This window comes from Schistocerca americana, chromosome 11 (assembly GCF_021461395.2).
Source record: "Schistocerca americana isolate TAMUIC-IGC-003095 chromosome 11, iqSchAmer2.1, whole genome shotgun sequence".
Taxonomy (NCBI): domain Eukaryota; kingdom Metazoa; phylum Arthropoda; class Insecta; order Orthoptera; family Acrididae; genus Schistocerca; species Schistocerca americana.
The window spans coordinates 139,887,850-139,910,226 of NC_060129.1; the positions used below are offsets into that span (position 1 = coordinate 139,887,850).

The 22,377-nt window shown below is 39.6% G+C and overlaps 1 protein-coding gene across 3 annotated transcripts in view; it reads left to right on the forward strand.

Annotated features, from left to right (window-relative positions):
• LOC124553607 (L-galactose dehydrogenase-like) overlaps positions 1-21,994 on the forward strand; it is an 83,099-nt gene extending 61,105 nt beyond the window's left edge. For all 3 annotated transcript variants that reach the window (XM_047127463.1, XM_047127462.1, XM_047127464.1), the window contains 3 exons: positions 7,658-7,789; positions 14,118-14,290; positions 21,392-21,994. In XM_047127463.1, coding sequence (XP_046983419.1) covers positions 7,658-7,789; positions 14,118-14,290; positions 21,392-21,479 — 393 coding nt within the window. In that variant the 3' untranslated portion in view covers positions 21,480-21,994. The remainder of the gene's footprint in view (positions 1-7,657; positions 7,790-14,117; positions 14,291-21,391) is intronic.
• The last annotated feature ends 383 nt before the right edge of the window (positions 21,995-22,377 follow it).

Here is a 22,377-nt window from a genome sequence, read left to right on the forward strand (position 1 = left end):
AAATGGGAAATACAGAAATGTAGTCATGTCCTGCACAAAACCTGGTAAGTTCATGAAACTGGTGTATGAAGAATTTTTACGTTCTGTAATTCTTCCGTACATGGGACAGACATTTTTTTTGTACATTATCAATTCATGGGGAGTGCAAACCGATTCAACTTTATATGATCATCTATTCAGTGATGAAAGGAAAGCGAGCACCTGCACCTTAAAAGTGGTTCCACCTAAGTGCACTCCTTATTGGCAGTCCTGCGATGTTTATTTTTACTGACAGGTGAGAATCTTCACGAAAATTATTCAGAATGGTCTCAACTTGATGAAAGACAATAAGAGATAGCGCTTCTAGGGAAGATTCGAAAAAATTACATTCGCTAATCCTACATCAATTCAGCGCACCTAATTTTGAAAGCATGATTAGATACGTATGATCGCATCGAAATTAGTGGATGAAAGAGGAATCTTTTTAAATGCAAAAGAATTGTGTTTCCCAGTATCGCTCATGAGGAACAAGACGGTTGCTTTCATAAAATGCATGTGGTGCTAAGAAAATTTGTGCTTTGGTTGCTTCTATGATAAGTATCACCCACAATAGTGTTCTGTCACATCAAGCGATGGGGACAATGAAAAGTAAGATTTTGTAATATTGTATGACAGAAAAAATTAATAACTGAATATATCTTTATAATTTCGCACACCTTACACTGTTTGTTGATAATCTTTGAAATAAAATTGAAAAATTTGGTTGATTTTTTTTTTTTTTTTTTTTTTTTTTTTTTTTTTTTTTTTTTTTTTTTTTTTTTTTTTTGGGGGGGGGGGGGAGAGGGGAGGGTGGAGGGTGGAAGTACATGAGCAGGATTCGAACACGGCACCTCCAGCGCAGTAGCCGTGAACCTTTACCGCTGCACTATGCTAACTTGCTCAGAACATATGTAATATTAAAGGCATGCAAAGTGTGCAATGAACTTCAAAATCTATTTTCTCAAAAACCAAGGCCCGTCGCTAGAAAACTGGATAGCCAGGTACTCAGGGTAAGTACCTCTACAGCATATTGGAAGTGCATCAAAATACATGATTTACAGTATGGAGGGTCCCCTTGTTAGTTTAATTAAACAATAGTAAAATAAACTTACATTATGCGAGCTAAATCACTATTTAATTAAAGAATAGTCAAACTGTCATTATATCAACCTGATTTTATCACTCACAAAAGTTACCCCACAGTAATGACCCACTCATAGCATTAAGGAATGGAGTTGCAGCAGATCCGAGGCAACAGCTTATTCAATTGCTAATTATTTCGTAGGCAGCTACCTATTTGTGGAATTGTGCTGCTAGCTTGGAACTTGGTTCATTTTCTTGCGCAGGTCTTAAATTTTTTCTCACATAGCTCACTTTATATTATCGCTGCTCACTTGAACGTATGATAGTATGACTTATCACTGTGTTAGTAGGAGCAATAATGAAGGAGTAGTTACAGTGCTGCAATTGTAAAGCGACAGTGGAATAGTACAAGACAATGTTATTTGTGGTTGGCGCACTTTATGCATAGGTGTGCCTGCTTGAGGGTTAAAATAAGCTCCCAGTCGTTGCACCACTTTGAATTCTTATCAAGGTCCAACTTTATATTTAAGCAGCCTTTTCCAGACAGTTCTACATTAAAAATAACCACATCATATGTGAAAAGTCTCAGTTAATGTTGTCTGAAGATCATTATGATACAGAATTAACAGCATGGGTCCCAACATACTTCTGGGGAACGTCTGAAGTTACTTCTGTGTCTATAGAAGATCTCCATCCAATATATGCTGTGTCCTCACCACCACAAATCTCACCCAGTACCCAATACATTCATACTTTTGATTATAAGCATAGGTGAAATGTGAGTTGGGTTTCATAACAACAGTGTTTCCAGAATCCACATTGTTGGGCATGGAAGAGGTCATTCTCTTCAAGATATCTCATTTCTTTTGCTTTCAGGATAGATTCTAAGGTTCTACAGTGGGTGGATGTCAAGGAAATTGGATGGTAGTTTTGTGGATTACTTCTGCTAGACTTCTTGTACATGGGTGTTACCTGCGCTTTCTTTCAACTACTAGGCACAGTTTTTTTTTGCTCGAGGAATCTAGAATATATTATCGTTAAAAGAGGGACTAACTGAGATGCAAACTTGTTATAGAATTTAATAGGGATTACATCGGACCCTGGGACTTTGTTGCAGTTGTTTCTCAATGTCACAGACACTAATGCCTAGTTCATTCATCTTTCCACTGGTGTGGGAATTAATTCTTTGTAAAGGAACATTTTCAAATGATCAGCAATTCTGCTTTTGCTTTGCTATCCTCCATTTCAGTACCTGTCTCAGCCATTAATGTCTGGATGCTATTTTTAGTGCCCCTCACAGCCTTTACATTTGACCAGAATTTATTTGGCATTGGGAGCAATCTTTCAATAAAGATGTGCTGCAGTAATACTTAAAAGGCTTCACACACTGCCCTCTTGACAGCCAAATGTATATTATTTAACATATCTCTATCTATAGCTCTATGCTTTGGTTTACATCTGTTATGCAGTAGCCTTCGCTTCTTTATAAGTTTCTGCATTCTCTCTGTATACCATGGAGGATCCCTCTCATTATGAACTGTTCTACTGCGTGCATTTCTATCCAGTGCATGCTCAACTATTCTTTTAAACTTGAGCCATAGTTTCTTCTATTGGCTACAATTCAAGTTCCTCATTGAGATATCACTAGTGCCTCATTATCTAGTTTGTTGAACATATAAATACTTTTACTTGTTTTAGTTGGCATCTGTATTTCGGTAATCAGCTAAAACTGTCTCATGGCCACTAATACCAGTTTCAATGTGAACATCTTCAAAAGGGTCACGTATGTTCGTTGCCATTAAGGCCCCCACATGATTAAACTGATTTATCAGATTTGCTCTTATCTACCTACAGATCTGTTGAACAAGCTCGTACACAATCCAGCAAGTTTGTCTGTTGAAGTGCACTTTTGAAGCAGATGCTGTTCATGTATGCTGTATTTTGACACTAGTAGGAGAAGAAGAAGAGAAGGAGGAGAAGAAAGACAGCACTGGTCCAGAGTATGGTTTAAAATGGAAGAGAAATATGCACATGAAAATCTGTTGAAGGGCTTTTGCACTCAGGAACCTGATGGTTTCATCAACTTTCTCCAAATGGACAGCGAAACTTTTAATAACATATTTACGGCTACTTCACGCTTGCATTGAAAAAGAAGACACAAGAATGCAAAGATTTATTTTCTTCTCTTTGGTTCTCTAATGAAAGTTGATTAAAATACCACAACATAGGAACATATGGCCAGCATTGTCCATGGAAGAACCCGAGAAATTATTTTAATTGCACATGAGGGTGTATGTTGTGCCTAGAACAATGCCTTACTTCTCAACCTCTTCCTGTGTAATATTTGGCTTGGAAAGATGTGACACATCTGCTATTTTATTAATTCTCAGCGCTATTTTTTTTATCATATTTTCCTTCCAACTATAATCATTTAATCATTTCTTACAACATGGTGTAGTACAAAATAAACCAAAATACACTAAAAATATGAAAAAAGTTAAAACGAGTGAAATTATTATAGAATTTGAAAACTTATTTAAGTTTTGTGTGCTGTCTTTGCTAAACCTGAGGGTTTCACTGTAGAATGCTTTGGTAGACTTTGTTTTTGACAATGTTCTTTTGCAGCTTTTTAGGCAAAGACCAGTCCAGTTTTTTCCAGCATTTCACATTTGAAAGAGTACATCATGTTATTAATTTTTTTTACTGGCTTCCTTCCAATCTTTCTCCTTTTCTCAAATAGCAGCATTTGCTTTTGTCACGTCAGACAGCCTTCCCCATGTTATTTGTTACAGTGTGCAACAAGCTGCGTAGAATAAGAGCTTGCCAAAATAAGCCTCATCTGGTCAAAAAAATCTACCTACCAATTGTCAGGAACAATCAGGAAAAAAAACAAAAAAACTGCTACACTTAAAGGACTTTCTTCATTGGGAAACCAGTTAATGATGGTCTGTCATGGAACAATGGTAGCAGATGAACCCCTGCAAAATGGTACATATCTAAGATAATAGTCAACAGTAGAAATGGGTCGTTCGCAAACTAACGGGTCCAAAGGAATGGTTGATCAAGATGAACGGAATGAGCGATGAACGAATTCTAAGGAACGGTCTTTCACAGTTCACTTCGGCCGCAGCTTTCTACTTATAGTTACCAGGAATGGGAAACGGTCGGTCTTGTTCCTGCAACAGCACGTCTGCCAGTCTCGTTCTAGCCTCAGTACCCGTTCCCATCTGTCTCGGTCTCATTTGGCAGGACTCGTCCTTCTTCGCGTCGCCACTTGTCACAGTTCCACTGCCTACTGCTCATAGTTAGTTCAGTATAGAGTTGTTCATTTCGTTCGCTGCACACGCCCATTCTAGATCTGTTCCAAACCTTTTTGAACTCTGAACTTCTGGTTCTTTTTGTATTCTATTCAGCACCCATGACCAGTAATTGAAATGTATTTTATAATTACATAAAATTATTTGATATGTAATACATACATCTTTTCAGGTAACAAAAGGGCATATCAGCTTACTTCACTATTTTGATAAACAGCTGAAGAAATACTTGTAAAAAGGCAAGATTTTTTTGTTATTACACATGCAAAGGAAGTTGCCACGGCACACACGAGTGGCCATTTTCCGTCTTTTTTTTTATCCCAGCTAAAAGAGCATGTTCATTGCTATGGAAGGCAGATCGACTTTTAAGTCCACATTCCATAATCGAGTGTCTGGTGTCGCATTTTGTGAACAGAATATGATAACTTCTAAAATATTATTTCGGTGGTACAGGGTGGCGCCACAAAAAATTGGCCGAGTCTAGACTGCTCATTGTCACCTACCAATCTTCATCTGTTGTTTCAAAGTTTTTGTTTGCATTAACTTATTTGTTATTTCTTCACTGCCTAATTATTACATGTTTATCTATTCTGCTTTTGTGGACAACGAATCGTGCGTGATTGGCTAGCAGTCTGTGCTAGGATTGACTAGCAGTCCGCACTCGGAGCCGGATATTTTGTGCGCCACTTTATATTATTTCACTGCGATCAGCCACATAATGCTATAGTTGGCTAATCGAGAGGTTTTGCAGAATCACGAAAATTACAAGTGTGTGAGAATTCTGTTCTGAGTAAAAACTCTGTACTCCAGGGCGGAGGCAAATGCGTGGTTTATGCGTGGTATGTTACAGTAGACCTGCCGAACACGGGACCATTGTGAATGCTGCAGCCTACATTGACACTAGCTCAGATGGCAACCCAGTTCTAAGCAAAGAAGGGAAGGCAGAAAGGTGGAAGGAGTATATAGAGGGTTTATACAAGGGTGATGTACTTGAGGACAATATTATGGAAATGGAAGAGGATGTAGATGAAGACAAAATGGGAGATAAGATACTGCGTGAAGAGTTTGACAGAGCACTGAAAGACCTGAGTCGAAACAAGGCCCCCGGAGTGGACAACATTCCATTAGAACTACTGACAGCCTTGGGAGAGCCAGTCCTGACAAAACTCTACCATCTGGTGAGCAAGATGTATGAGACAGGCGAAATACCCTCAGACTTCAAGAAGAATATAATAATTCCAATCCCAAAGAAAGCAGGTGTTGACAGATGTGAAAATTACCGAACTATCAGTTTAATAAGTCACAGCTGCAAAATACTAACACGAATTCTTTACAGACGAATGGAAAAACTGATAGAAGCCGACCTCGGGGACGATCAGTTTGGATTCCGTAGAAATGTTGGAACACGTGAGGCAATACTGAGCCTACGACTTAGAAGAAAGATTAAGGAAAGGCAAACCTACGTTTCTAGCATTTGTAGACTTAGAGAAAGCTTTTGACAATGTTGATTGGAATACTCTCTTTCAAATTCTGAAGGTGGCAGGGGTAAAATACAGGGAGCGAAAGGCTATTTACAATTTGTACAGAAACCAGATGGCTGTTATAAGAGTCGAGGGGCATGAAAGGGAAGCAGTGGTTGGGAAAGGAGTGATACAGGGTTGTAGCCTCTCCCCGATGTTATTCAATCTGTATATTGAGCAAGCAGTAAAGGAAACAAAAGAAAAATTCGGAGTAGGTATTAAAATTCATGGAGAAGAAGTAAAAACTTTGAGGTTCGCCGATGACATTGTAATTCTGTCAGAGACAGCAAAGGACTTGGAAGAGCAATTGAACGGAATGGACAGTGTCTTGAAAGGAGGATATAAGATGAACATCAACAAAAGCAAAACGAGGATAATGGAATGTAGTCAAATTAAATCGGGTGATGCTGAGGGAATTAGATTAGGAAATGAGACACTAAAAGTGGTAAAGGAGTTTTGTTATTTGGGGAGCAAAATAACTGATGATGGTCGAAGTAGAGAGAATATAAAATGTAGACTGGCAATGGCAAGGAAATCCTTTCTGAAGAAGAGAAATTTGTTAACATCGAGTATAGATTTAAGTGTCAGGAAGTCGTTTCTGAAAGTATTTGTATGGAGTGTAGCCATGTATGGAAGTGAGACATGGACGATAACTAGTTTGGACAAGAAGAGAATAGAAGCTTTCGAAATGTGGTGCTACAGAAGAATGCTGAAGATAAGGTGGGTAGATGACGTAACTAATGAGGAGGTACTGAATAGGATTGGGGAGAAGAGAAGTTTGTGGCACAACTTGACTAGAAGAAGGGATCGGTTGGTAGGACATGTTTTGAGGCATCAAGGGATCACAAATTTAGCATTGGAGGGCAGCGTGGAGGGTAAAAATCGTAGAGGGAGACCAAGAGATGAATACACTAAGCAGATTCAGAAGGATGTAGGTTGCAGTAGGTACTGGGAGATGAAGAAGCTTGCACAGGAGAGAGTAGCATGGAGAGCTGCATCAAACCAGTCTCAGGACTGAAGACCACAACAACAACAACAACAACAACATTGACACTTTGGTTAAGTTGCGTCATGCCCTTTGTGACAAACACAACATTAATGCTGACAGTGTCAAACTTCTTTGTGACCTTGTTGTGCGGGGGGAAGTGGAGGGGGGGGAGGAGGTTACTCCAGTACCATACAGTCGAGAACTTGCACCATTGGATTTTCATCTGTTTGGTTCTGTGAAGATATTTCTGGTCAGCCAACACTGTGACAAATGCAGAAGTGAAATCAGCAGTCTGCAGATGGATGTACTCCACACAAATGGACTTCTACGAACAGGGCATATTGAAACTGGTACCACAATGGCAGAAATGTGTTGAAAACATTGGTGTCTATGTAGAAAAATAGGTAAAAGATGTAAGTTCATGTGTAATTTGTTTTTTTACCTATTAAACTTTTTGATAGTAAAATTAATTTTTCATGGTGACTTGTGAAGTGGTGAGATTATTGTGTTTCGGTTAGTGCTTTTTTGGTCATGATACTTGTTTACAGTTTTCTTGACAGCCCTGTGTACGAGTAGTTTAGTGCCGTCATAACTTGTTGTCAGTATGCTTTAGAGAAGTAGGTCACAGTGGCTGCATCACCTCGACTCCTCCCACATCCTCAGAGGCTCTTATTATTTGGTCCAATGTGTGAGCGAGTGAACGAAGTGACCCATTTTCATGCCTTTCACAGGAGAAGGGCGTGGGCGTGATCTGTGCGGCGGGCACGGCGATGGGCCTCCTGAGCAGTACAGGACCGCAGCCGTGGCACCCTGCGCCCCAGAAGCTGCGGGATGCGTGCCGAGCGGCAGCTGGCTACTGCAAGGTGGGTGCGAAGCGAGAACGTGAGTGGCGCACGTGTAAAGGAATATCAGGATAAAGATGCCTGTGGCATGTAAGGAGCTAAGTGGAGGGTAAAAGGTGAAACAAACAGTACACTCATGACAAAAGTGATGGGGTTCCTCCTAAAATCGTGTCAGACCACCTTCTACCCAGGATAGTGCAGCAGCCACCACCAGCTTGCACAGTGCCTCGTTGACAACTTGCCAACCGAAATCAGGACTCGTCTGACGAGGACACAACTTTCCAGGCATCTAGGGCCCAACTGATATGGTCACGAGTCCAGGAGAGAGACTGCAGGTGGTGATGTCCTGTCAGCAAAGGTACTCGTGCCAGTTGTCTACTGCCAAAGTGTTTGTTGTACATCTGAAATTGATTTCTGCATTTATTTCATGCAGTACTGATTGTCTGTTAGCACTGACAACTCTATGCGAATGCCACTGCTCTTAGTCTTTAAGTGAAAGTCATCAGCCACTGCACTGTCCGTGATGAGAGGTAATGCCTGAAATTTGCTTTTCTTGGAACGCTAGTGACACTATGGATCTCAGAATATTGAATTCCATAAAGACTTCCAAAATGAAATATCACATGCATCTAGCTCCAACTACCATTCCACGTTAAAAGTCTGTTAATTTCGATCGTGTGGCCAGAATCACATCAGAAACTTTTTCACGTGAATCACCTGAGTGCAAGTGACAGTTCTGCCAATGTGCTGCCCTTTTATACCTTTTGTAAGCGATACTGCTGCCACCTGCGATACTGCTGACATTTTCCCATTCCAGCTGTGTCTTCTTAAGATGTCTTCTCAGGTACTCAACTGGTTTTATCTTGTTGTTGTGGTCTTCACTCCTGAGACTGGTTTGATGCAGCTCTCCATGCTAATCTATCCTGTACAAGCTCCTTCATCTCCCAGTACCTACTGCAACCTACATCCTTCTGAATCTGCTTAGTGTACTCATCTCTTGGTCTCCCTCTACGATTTTTACCCTCCACGCTGCCCTCCAATGCTAAATTTGTGATCCCTTGATGCCTCAGAACATGCCCTACCAACCGGTCCCTTCTTCTAGTCGAGTTGTGCACAAACTTCTCTTCTCCCCAATCCTATTCAATACCTCCTCATTAGTTATGTGATCTACCCACTTAATCTTCAGCATTCTTCTGTAGCACCACATTTCGAAAGCTACTCTTCTCTTCTTGTCCAAACTATTTATTGTCCATGTTTCACTTCCATACATGGCTACACTCCATACAAATACTTCCAGAAATGACTTCCTGACACTTAAATCTATACTCGATGTTAACAAATTTCTCTTCTTCAGAAACGCTTTCCTTGCCATTGCCAGTCTACATTTTATATCCTCTCTACTTCGACCATCATCAGTTATTTTGCTCCCCAAATAGCAAAACTCCTTTACTACTTTAAGTGTCTCATTTCCTAATCTAATTCCCTAAGCATCATCCGACTTAATTCGACTACATTCCATTATCCTCGTTTTGCTTTTGTTGATGTTCATTTTATATCCTCCTTTCAAGACACTGTCCATTCCGTTCAACTGCTCTTCCAAGTCCTTTGCTGTCTCTGACAGAATTACAATGTCATCGGCGAACCTCAAAGTTTTTATTTCTTCTCCGTGGATTTTAATACCTACTCCAAATTTTTCTTTTGTTTCCTTTACTGCTTGCTCAATATACAGATTGAATAACATCGGGGAGAGGCTACAACCCTGTCTCACTCCCTTCCCAACCGCTGCTTCCCTTTGATGCCCCTCGACTCTTGTAACTGCCATCTGCTTTCTGTACAAATTATAAATAGCCTTTCGCTCCCTGTATTTTACCCCTGCCACCTTCAGAATTTGAAAGAGAGTATCCCAGTCAACATTGTCCAAAGCTTTCTCTAATTCTACAAATGCTATAAACGTAGGTTTGCCTTTCCTTAATCTTTCTTCTAAGATAAGTCGTAAGGTCAGTATTGCCTCAAGTGTTCCAACATTTCTACGGAATCCAAACTGATCTTCCCCGAGGTCGGCTTCTACCAGTTTTTCCACTTGTCTGTAAATAATTCGCGTTAGTATTTTGCAGCTGTGACTTATTAAACTGATAGTTCGGTAATTGTCACATCTGTCAACACCTGCTTTCTTTGGGATTGGAATTATTATATCTTTGTAAGCCATTTTCGAATGTTTATCTGCATAAAAAGCACACAATAGTAACATGCAGTGAGAACAGAATAGTGAAAATGTAACATATGATGTGGTACTCAAAATTCCTGAGAATATTCATGTAAAAATCAAAACTTATCTTGTATGTTAATGACCACCTTCCCCTTCAAAGTAGCCCTCTCGCACTTGTATATAATGCTTCTAACAATTTTTCCGGAATCTCTTCTGTGGAGTCAAAATGCTGTCCATTCAACTTCAATTATATTTTTGGGAAGAGGAAGAAGTCACAAGGAGCCGATCAGGTGAGTAGTGTGGGTGGGAAGACTTGTCACGTTTTTTCTTGCCAGTGATTCCTTCACAGTGAGGTAGTTGTATGTAGATGCATTATGATGATACAGAAACCAGTCTTTGTACTCCGACAGGGTGTATACGCCCTGGTACAACTGAAAAATCTGGGAATTTTTTCATTCGGAAAAAACGGGCATTTTTTTAAATTCTGGGAATTTTTTAGAATTCCGTGAATTTTCCATTGTTCTAGTTTTCAGTTAATTTTTTGTAATTTTGACTGGTTAGAAGTGATACTCTAAGAGTTTTAGTTTAGCCCACTACAGTAGAATAAACAACAAAATACAACTTTAAATGTAAAGAAAATGTACCAGTCACAACAACAAAATAAAGTGCACACACAAGCATCTGCTGACAGCAAAATGTGTCAAAGGCTTTAGGACTTTGTAACAACAAAATGCTTTCAATGAGCATGGCATCACAGCTGGTTATATTTCTATTAGCTCGCAGGAAAATATTGCTGGTGTCAATTTGAGAAACTTTACTTTCAAAGTAAATATCCTTTTATGCAAAATGAATTATGTTACGTGAGAGAAAGTGCAATAAAGTTCTTAAAGCACAATGCATTTTGAATCTCATTCAAAACTTAACAGTCTGAGGACCAGCAACTTAAAAATATTTTGGGCCTACAAGACTGGTCGTTTATGCCATTATTTAAAACTTACCAGCATAATTGTGTTTGATATATCTGAAAGGCTAACACACACTAAAAGAGATCAGGTTTCAAGGTTAGTTTTTGGCATTTATTTTAGTTGTTTCTTAGATAACAAATTATGCAATAACAATGGAAAAAAGTATAATTATCGCTCACAGAAAGCCGAGATGAATTCTTGAGCAACTGCGCACGTAATTGGCTTTTCCATGGAAATGTTGAAGTGCTAGACAGAACATTTATTCAGCCAGGTAACCCACAAAATGTTCGGTGCACAGCAGTGAAATTTACAATTGTGCTTGTCAGAAATATTCAGTTGCTGTGATTTAAGGATCCTACCAAATCACACTCTTGGAAAAGAGCAAGAAATCTTTGACGACCAGTATTATATTTGAAAGCTTAGCTTTTCTTGTAGCTAAACATTATGCATAGTAATTTAAACTATTAACCTTTCCTATCTGTGTGTGTGCACTACTCAGTTGATGTTGCTTGGCTGACTACATCATGTGTCCTATGCTCTGAATATCTGCAGTCATTGGCTGGTGTTCACGTGACACGAGTGACGATTGGTGGACAAAAGCACTTCACAATCTCAATTTCAGTGCTTCGGAAGCTACCGTGCTGTTTTTGGTGCAAATCGTATTTATACTTTTGTAATACAAAAATACGCCATGTACATATTGCCACACATCAAAGATCTTTCCAAAACGCATTGTTTTTGCTGAGTTTTGTTTCCTAAATTCCAGGAAGTTCGACACTGGTATATAAAACCTTTACCATTCAAAGCATTTGTATGTTTACAGCTCCAAGGAAAAGTATACAGTCACTTAAGAAGCAAACAATGTACTTTCACCTAGAATATAGTGTATATTTACCCATGATGTAGTGTATTTTCACCTGGGCAAAAGTGTTTTCACCTGGGAAATCCAGGAAGCACCGAGAAATTTTTGTTGTTGTTGTTGTCCATGTATACACACTGGTCCCATCTATCAGGCCATTTGCATCCAACATCTTCCCTCAGTCTCCTCAGTTCATCGCCATTGGACTTTCCTGAGACTGATTGACCACATTCAAGAAATTCCTTATGGACAGTTTCATAAATGTCAAAAGAAATCATTAGGACTGATTCAGTGTTCCTGTGAACTTAGCACACTTTCTTGGGCTATGGAGAGGACGGCGTCTTCCACGCCGAAGACTGCCATGTTGTTTCAGAATCATAACTGTACACCAACAATTCATTGGCAGTTATGACTCTGGGCAGGAAATTTGGATCAACTCAAATTCCCGTTTCCACTTCACTGCTCGCCTGATCCCATCAGTCTCATTGGTGTGCATTCTACATACAAGGAACAAAATTCGCTGCATTTTGTCCCATTTTCAGTTCATCAACTATAACGTATCAACATGTCTCGCATGAAATACCAAACACGGATTGTCTGCATTGCATCCTTGTTCATCACTTCGTGCCATTTCATGATCATTTTGGGAATTGTCTGTGATGACAGTAGGCCCAAGTGTTTGTCGTCCTCTACAGGCTCCTGGCCATCTTTAAATAATCATACAACTCAAATGTTCTTGTTTAGCCAAAACTTGTGCACCAAAACCATCATGTAGCGCACAGCGGATGTCAGTTGCAGTTCTGATAAGCTTAAAATAAAACTTAATGCACATTCTTTGTTCATTCCAGTTAGCCATTTTAAAATTTGCAGATACAGTAGAAAAAGGTGTAAAGACGTCAGTAACAACGTTTACACTCATGCACTCACTATGAAACCATATGGCAGACTGGCAATTGCAAGACACAACTAGTTACACCTCATGATGGAAGTTTGTACTGCTAATAGTTTGGGTGCAGTATTCAAATTCTTGTAAAGCAAAAGTTATTGCACAGAACATTGTGCCGCATGCATGAAAATTATAGCAAACTCAGTGTGCTGCTGGAAGGGGTGGCAGCTGGCAAATAGACCAGCAAGCAACAAAACGTACACCAGCCTGTGCAACATACCTGTTCTGCCACTATATCCCTCAACACCCGTGCTGATGACCTTTCTTAGGCTTTCCTCTCCTGCAACTACCCCTCAGATGATAGTCACAAACCAATGTCCTCCTCTCACTCTGACTAATGCTGCTTCCACTTCCAAAAAACTCAGGAGCATCCCCCTCGTCACCCACCTTGAATGCCTCAAGACTGTACTTGGTTGAGGCTACAACTTTTTGAATGTGACTCAATGAAATCCTGTCCCACTGATATCCTTCCCAGATGCCCTCATAACCTCCAAAACATGCTAGTCAAATTTTATGACACTCCCAAACAATGTCTGCCTCCGTAGCCGAGTGGCCAATGCGACACATCGTCATTCGGGGACCCGTGTTTGATTCTGTACTGTCAGGGATTTTTCCGTGGTAGTGGGACTGGGGGTGCTCTCTCAACCGTGTAATGTCAATTGATGAGATACCTGGTTGAGAGGCAGCAGCTAAAATCTCAAAATGTTGACAACGGCCGGAAGTGCGGAGTGCTGACTACATACCCCTCTATACCATATCTGGTGACGAATGACTGAGGATGACACGGCAGTTGGTCGACTGCCGCGTGGTCTTCAGGTCCTGACCGCAGTGTTTTCTTTCCTTTCCTCCCAAATGATTATCCCTTACCTCACAGTTCCTCCTCATTCAGTTGTTTTAAATACTAAACATACTCTTAATGAGTAGATAATGACAGCATTTTGAATTTTTAAATTCAGTCAATAATTAGATGAAATATTAAAAATAAAATATTTCATGCTCCTGGAAGCCTATTAGATAGCCAACCTGTAGCTGGTATACTGGGTTCCAAGACAGTTGTTTACTAATGTAGATTACAGCCAGGCAGTTGTTTACTAATGTAGATTACAGCCTTTATACCAATATTGTTTCATGCGTTGCAGCATGACTGATCTCATTAGTAAAACAGTAACCCAGTAATTGAAACTAAGATGGCACAGCCTTACAAGTTTTTCTGGTTTATATACGGGATAAGTGCAGACACTGCAGAGATCACTCTGCAGTATGATTATATTAAGATTTTAATGCTATGCAATGCAATAATCTTTTTAATGAATGTCACACTCTTGTTTACTCGCATTGCCAGTGTGAACTGATAGACTGTCTCACTGTCGTAGGAGAGGGGTGTCGAGCTGGCCCGACTGGCGATGCACCACGCTTTGACGCGCGAGGGGCAGGCGACACACGTCGTCGGAATCAACAGCACACAAATCCTGCGCTCCAACCTGCAGATCCTGCGTGACGGGCTGACTTCTACAGAACAAGAGGTGCTGCGTGACGTCCAAAAGAAGTAAGGCCGCTTCTGCTGTGTGCTGCATGTTTTCCCCTGGTCTGTCTAGGTTGAGTCACTTTGCTGCCAGGTTCCGAGAAGAATTCATTTTTGTTTGTTCTTAAGGTATACTTGAACAATCTGCAGAAATTGTATCTTGTGGGGCAACATTGTCAGTCAAAAAAGTTGCAGCCACATTTGGCAACATTGCCAACCACTGGCAGTGTTTGTAGCAAAGTCATTTCAGAGCCAGAAGCGTTTACACAGTTGACAGTACAGCTGTGGAGTGGATGAAAGGTAGCTCCTAGAAGTGAATGTGTCTCTGCTGCCTGCTAGGAAAAACTTAGCAAGGAGAAATACTATTTGGGCTTAATGGATGCGTTCTTTTTCATGTCCACAGACTGCTTTTGAAACTTTTTAACTCGTGAACTGATGGTAGATACATACCTGTTCCAGAATATTGAATCACAACTTCAAATATATCAGTATTATAAAGCAGTTGGTCTGAGAATTGGTAAGACCACTACCAATATGAAAGATTGTACGCTGTCAGCTGGGTATACTGTACACAACCTGACTTACTTTGCACACTATCCAGTAAGTTCCAGCAAGTGCCCCATGTGGCTGGTTTTGGAAGTTCTGAGTAAAATGGCTGCTTAGATACGACATAGTGAACTTTACTGGTAGGAAAACTGTGATTGTGTTGTTCCCTACATCATCCTCCTGGATGATAAATGTAGATAAATGGACATAAGTATTTTTATGTATTTTACATTGTCTAGAAAATCCATTGCGGTGTAATAGTTATGTTCTAGGCGTAAATACCACAACTTACAACTCTTGTATTCCATTTTGGAAGTTTTGGCTCTTGAATTCTTGTGATGTAACATAGATCGCACCCATTTATTTGTTGTTTTCATTTCTGTGAGAGATCTATGCCTGCTCTGACTGTTCATTCCATTTACTGACGACGATAACATGTTCTTACCACATGACTCATATTTTATAGCCAGTGTATAGTATGACAACTGTCAAGACTACAGAAGGAGAGCAGACATGTCAATGACCAGATAGAACATTCATAATTTTGTGTGTGTGTGTGTGTGGGGGGGGGGGGGGGGGGGAAGAGGGTCATGATCACGAGGGAGATTTGAACATGATTCTACCACTTTGCAGTCCAACACTGCGACCACACAACTACGACGCCACAGTTCTTACAATTCTCCCGATGATACACATCTTGACCTTGGACCATAAACTGTTTCTATTTGGCTTCTTTTTTCACAGTTCACTATACCTTCTTCCTGTTTTCATGTATTCTGTGTTCATTTTTTGAAGGGCCATCCACTGGCCTGTTTTACCACTAAATCTGAGGGCGGGGGTGCAATGGGGAGTTTCCCATGTTAGTTTCCAGTTGATATGAATACATCCAAGTTTTATATCCTGTTATGATGTTGTATATGGATTCAAAATTTTCTGTCAAATTTTCTTGGCGTTTCCTCTTAGTCATTTATTTGACTCAAGTCTGTTTCTGAGGCCAAGTGAAACTGTGCTAAATTAGCTCTCTATTTTATAAATTACCATTACTGTGGAACCAGTAGGTGATTAGAAAATTTGATTGCTAACACAGATACAAAAGTGGGCAGTAGATACTAAAGATTGACTGTCCGTGCTCTAGAGCCTTAAATGTAACAGTTGTTCAGCATGCTGATGTAGCATTAGTGACTAAGATACAGTCTTGACATGCCAGAGGTTGTAGTTTCCAATTCAGTCAAGATATTTCAACTTTTTATTTTTAAATCTTTTTTGAAATGACTTTGATCATTGTTTTTATTCTGAGCACTTCGCAAAAATTAAAGCTTTAAATCCAAACACCCAGGAATATTGACAGATGGTGTCATTCTCTTGCAGGATAATGTCCAACCACGCACTGACATTGTCATTTAGAGTACACTGCAGAAGTTTCACTGGGAAGCTCTTATACATCCTTCATACTGTCCTGATCTCTCCTCATGTGATTTCCATATTTTTGGAGCTCAGATGAAGAGGTACACACTTGGATACAATTGTGGTTCTGCAGGCAACCGCAAACAATTTTCCATGAAGGTGATGGGACCAAACTGATGAGGTCATTGGTCCCTAGGCTTACACACTACTTAATTTAACTTAAAATAACTTTCACCAAGAACAAAACACACACACACACACACACACACACACACGCACACACACGCACACACACACATGCCCGAGGGAGGACTCGAACCTCTGACAGGGGGAGCTGTGCGATCCATGAAGGTATTGACTGTCTTATTTCACAGTGGGATAAATGTATTAGCAGATTAGAAGTTATGATGATTATTTTTGAAACAATAAACAGTTTACTTACTTTTTCCCATGTGTCTCATTTTCATTAAACTGCCACTTTATTTATAATCATTATATATTGTTATAGTGGTCTTCAGTCCTAAGACTGGTTTGATACAGCTCTCCATGCTACTATGTCCTGTGTGTCATTATATATAGGACCATTTATAATTTGTTTAAATCTAGATTTGCATTATTTTGTCCATAGTGCAACAAAAATGTATGTTGTAAATGTTTGTATGGCCATTACTGTCCAAAAAATGTATATCTTGCTATGAACAGTTCATTTTTGGCACATTTAAAGGCTGTAAATCATTAAAACAAACACATTTTTTCTTGCAGTGAGAGCTGTTCACAAAATTTCAGTTATCACTTTTCTCCTACAAATGTGAAAATATTTTGACACACACCTACTTAGGGGGAAATGACAGTCATAATGGAATTAGAGAAATCAGAGGTCTCGCAAAAAGGTTTACGTATTCATTTTTTGTCATGTGCTGTTTAAGAGTAACTGTAGAGAAACAATTGGATGGTGGCTCGAGGAACCCTCTGCCAAGTTTTAAGTGTGAATTGTGGAGTAGTCATATCCCACAGCAAATATAAATAGATTATTTTGTCTTTTGCTTTTTTAACTGATAGGTAGCATTTTCAAACGTTTAAATATTGTGATAAATTAATAAAAATATGCCAAAGATTCAAATGAAAAAAGAATGATAGGAAGAAAAAATGAGAGCAAATAAAAAAGTTAATATGATGATTTAAATGACTGAAGCCAATTAATTGAATAGAAATAAAGTCATTTTGAAAAGATTTAAAAGTAAAAATTTATACACACCAGATGAGACCATATTCACAATTTTCAGTGGGACCTCCACTTGTAAAACAGTGAACTTGCTGCTTAATATATTCTAGCAAATGTCTCTATTCTTGAAACTTCCGGACAGATTAAAACTGTGTGCTGGACTGAGACCCGAACCCGGGTCTACCAACTGAGCTACCAAAGCACGACTCACAGCCTGTCCTCACAGCTTCAATTCTGCCAGTACTTCTCATTCTGTCTCTATTCTTAAATAGTTGCTCATAATTAACACTGTTCACTTTCTACATAATGAGTTTGGCAAGTTCTAGGTTTGTATCTGTTATTACGCTCTATCTTAAAGAGTCTCTAATCACTTCATATTTCAGAGTTTACAGTTTCTTTGTTATTTGGTAATATATTGTAGTCAAGTTCCTTTTGCTCCTGGTCATGTCGTTTTTCTCTAAGATTTCTTCTGGAGAAATTTTTTAAGGATACACGGTATTCTTCTTAATGAAAATTCTGCTAAGGTATGATCTTAGTGATTTCTGGTACCGTACCCAAAGCTTCTTCCACCTAAAAATCACTCATTGTCCTATTGTAGTGGAATTTGCTGTCATTTGTTAACATATCTTTCTTTTTCTAGAGATCTTCTACCGCTTCATTTTGATGCATAGCTATTAATGGTCTCCATGGGGTTGTTTTTGTTTATTTTTGAAACAAACCTGACTGTTCAGTATGTGATTCTGTCACTATTATTTTCAATCTTCAATTTTACAATAGTTCTTGTACCATGATTTGTTCTTAGCTCTGTTCCTTTGTAGTAAAGTATATGTCTTGATTATAGGTCTAATTGATCTTCATTTTTGTGGCACATGTCTGACAATCCCATTACATCCCATTTGATTTGATTTAACTTCTTTTGCAACTCCACTAAATTGTCTGTCAATACTGAAGTGATGCAGTTAATTATGTCTGTATGAAAAATAGTAAAAGCAGTTGTGTTTGTAATGCCCTGATCATTGTATGTGTATCCAAATATGGAGTAGCAAGATGTGACCTCTGAATTAGTCTAATGCTGCCAGTTGTCTCTCACCTGGATCGGAATGGCAACATTCCAAGAACTCACAGCCTCAGACAACTCGAAGCACCAGCACACTAGCCTGCCAAAACCTAAAGACTATTTTCCCCCTTCCATATGCCTCTCATTTCTACTTTCTTTCTATTCTAATTTCTTTATCCTTTCAACTTTTCATTTCTCTTCCTCTTTTGACCCATCCTTACTATTCACTTGCTCACTTCAATCATTCTGTGTACAGCATTAAACAGTATACTGATATGAAACTTCCTGGCAGATTAAAACTGTGTGCCCGACCAAGACTCGAACTCGGGACCTTTGCCTTTCGCGGGCAAGTGCTCTACCAACTGAGCTACCGAAGCACGACACACGCCCGGTACTCACAGCTTTACTTCTGCCAGTACCTCGTCTCCCACCTTCCAAACTTTACAGAAGCTCTCCTGCGAACCTTGCAGAACTAGCACTCCTGAAAGAAAGGGTATTGCGGAGACATGGCTTAGCCACAGCCTGGGGCTGTGGCTAAGCTGTGGCTAAGCCATGTCTCCGCAATATCCTTTCTTTCAGGAGTGCTAGTTCTGCAAGGTTCGCAGGAGAGCTTCTGTAAAGTTTGGAAGGTGGGAGACGAGGTACTGGCAGAAGTAAAGCTGTGAGTACCGGGCGTGAGTCGTGCTTCGGTAGCTCAGTTGGTAGAGCACTTGCCCGCGAAAGGCAAAGGTCCCGAGTTCGAGTCTTGGTCGGGCACACAGTTTTAATCTGCCAGGAAGTTTCATATCATCGCACACTCCGCTGCAGAGTGAAAACTCATTCTGGAAGTATACTGTTAGTTTATTGTTAGTATATTATTCAGACTAAGTTTCTATGATGTCTTTGTCTTACATTAACCCTTTCTGACCATCTGGCTACAACTGTGTCATTTACTGTGTCTTAGCTGCAATAAAGGTATTTTTTTCAAAATGGAAACCTGTGTTACACATTTGTGGATGTTCAACTTTTTCATCATGCGCAAGTGCTGCCAGTTGTTTGGTATCACTGCGAAAATATCAGCAAGTCAGTGTAGCAGTGCACAGCAGCTTGTGACCACCAGAACACATGGATGTGGTTGCTTCAGTATATTCCACTGTGTAATTGGATCTTGTTATTCTTATTTTGTATGGTAAATGTTGAATGAACACTGGTCAAAAAATAAAAGATATAGAAAACTAAAAGAGTGTGAAGAAAGGAAGAGCTACTGTGAATAAATGCTGAGACTGAAGAAATTAACATACATTAAGGCTAGGTCAGTAGTAAGAATTGAGGACATGTTTTAATAGCAGTTCCCACCTGCAGAGTTCTGAGAAACTGGTGTCTGACGGAAAATCCAGATGACACATGTGGTGATCACATTCATCCTGACTGACAACTAGGTAGTAGTCATTCCAATGTAAAAGACCGATCAGCATTTACTGAACAGCTGGTATATGGTGTATTTTTTCACATGTGGGTCTCCCTTTGGTAGTGTCTGCTTTGTAAGTTAAGAGGACTGGCATAGGTGGTGATAGGAGAATGCATAGGGAGAGTCTTAAAAGTGGAGCTGGTCTGATCAGATACTGTGGAGAGCAATAAAATATTCTAGATGTGGTGGGCAAAATGGCAGACAGATAAGACCTCATTTTAGGGGATGATTTTAGGAAGACATAGCCTTGTCAGAGTAGCTGATTAACATTCTCAATATCAGGATAATACTGAATGACAAGAGTTTTTTTTTTTTTTTTTTTTTTTTTTTTTTTTTTTTTTTTTTTTTTTTTTTGAGGGATCAACAGTATCAGGACTAGATGTGATGGCCTGGGAAATCTGCTTTTAAACTATGCTGGTAGGGTAATTACTTCCAATGAAGGTTGAGGCGAAGCTGGTGGTGTATTGCTGCACCTGAACAAATGCATTTGCCTCAAATGCCAAGGATGTAGGGGACAGAACATTTGACGTGGAAAGGATGGAAACTGTCAAAATATAAGTAATGTTATTTGTTAGTGGCTTTAATGTGAACAGAAGAGTGTAGCTGACCTTCATTGAGGATGAGATCGACATTGAATTAAGTGGCATGGGATTCAGAATAGGACCATGTGAAATTTAATTGGGAGAATGTATTTGGAGATTCTAAGAATTTTAACTGGTCAGCCTCCCTATGAGTTCATATGGCAAAGATATCATCAATGTAATTAAACCAAGCCAGGGGATGAAGGTTTCTAGATCCCAGAAAACCCCTCCAAGCGACCCATGAAAAGGTTGACGCAGGAAGAAGCCATCCTTGTTCCCATGGCCAAGCCCCTTATGTGTTTGTATGTCTGCTCCTCAAAGGCAAAGTAGTTTTTGGTAGGTGTAAAGTTGATTAAGGTGAATTATTTAGTGAGAACTGGCATTACATGATGTCCTTTGTTCTCACCACCCATTTGGCATTAATTTCTTCATTCTCAGCAGTTCTTCTCGGTAACTATTCTTTTCTTCACTCCTTTTAGTTTACTATATCCTTATTTTCTGACCTGTCCTGTCCTGCATCTGTGGTGTTTTGTCAGTAATCTCTGTATTGCATATTACCTTATTTTCCACCTCTAAGCTCTTAAGTTTCCAAATCTTGTCTAGTGCAGTCCCGAATAATCAGTCTTTGCTTCTCATCCAGTCCGGGAAGTCCCCTAACCTGAGGTTCTGGGCTACTTTTACAATCTCTCCCAATTTCCCAAACCTCGCTAGCCCTTTTTCTTCATCTGTCATTTGAGAAGACTGTCAGGATGGTTTCACTGAAATGGACATGATAGGTTTTCTTCCCCTTTACAAGTGTACACACACTCTCAAATGACATCACCATCAATAGAATGTTAAGTACACTCATTACCGTTTTCTTTTGCAGGTTCTTCGCTCAGCTGCCAGTGCGCCACTGGGAAGGCCTGGAGCTGACAATGCTGAGGGAAGAGTGGCGGAAGCTGGGGATGCTATGAGTTGCGAGGCCTCGCATAGTGAAATGCAGGGCATTGAAAGCTGTTCGTGTTGCCTCTCTGCTGTCAAAACTATCCCTTCAAAAATTCACCGTCTGCTCCTCTGCCAGTGGCTGGTGCCTCTGTAGCTCGAACATACTGCAGTCAGCGTCCTAAACGGGCCGAGCTCGACCATCCGTGCGGCTTTTGGTCACACTTGAGTTGATTTTTTTGAAAGTTGCTGTTTGGAATGTGTATCCTATATTTGTATAAATGTGTACTCGCACTGATTGTCAACAGTATGAAAGGGGATCTCACTGTCAAAGACGGGTCTTTTCACACTAGGCAGAACATCAATACGAAGATACTTTGTTACTTCTCCTTCATGCTCTTCACATCACATTAATTTTCTTAAGTGATAGTGTTTCCTCCATTTCTCTTCAATTACGCACATTGTATGAACTATGTACTACAAGAAAATTTCTACTTTTTTCATAAAATGTGTGCTGCTCTGCTTTGGTTGCATTTTTTGTAATTCATATGATTCTCTGTTTTATTTACTTTCTTTTTCATTCCCCTCAACTTTACTGTATTTTCTTTTCTTCCTTCATTCCTCTCAACTGCAATATCTATGTTTTCTATAATTTGTTTTCATTCAGGAGTATACATGAAACCAAACATCTACCACAAAAAGAGTAAAGAATAAAACTACACATCTGTATATGAAAAAAGAAACAATTATATTGTTGCTACTATATTTATAATTTATCTCTCTTGATCTGAAGATTAATCCTACTTAGTTATATCAGTGTGTCATCATTATGTTACAATCCCGCACACGGAATAACTGAAGCCTTCTATACAGCTTTGCCAATTCACAACGTCACCTCAACCTACGTTCCAAAATATTCTATAGATGGAA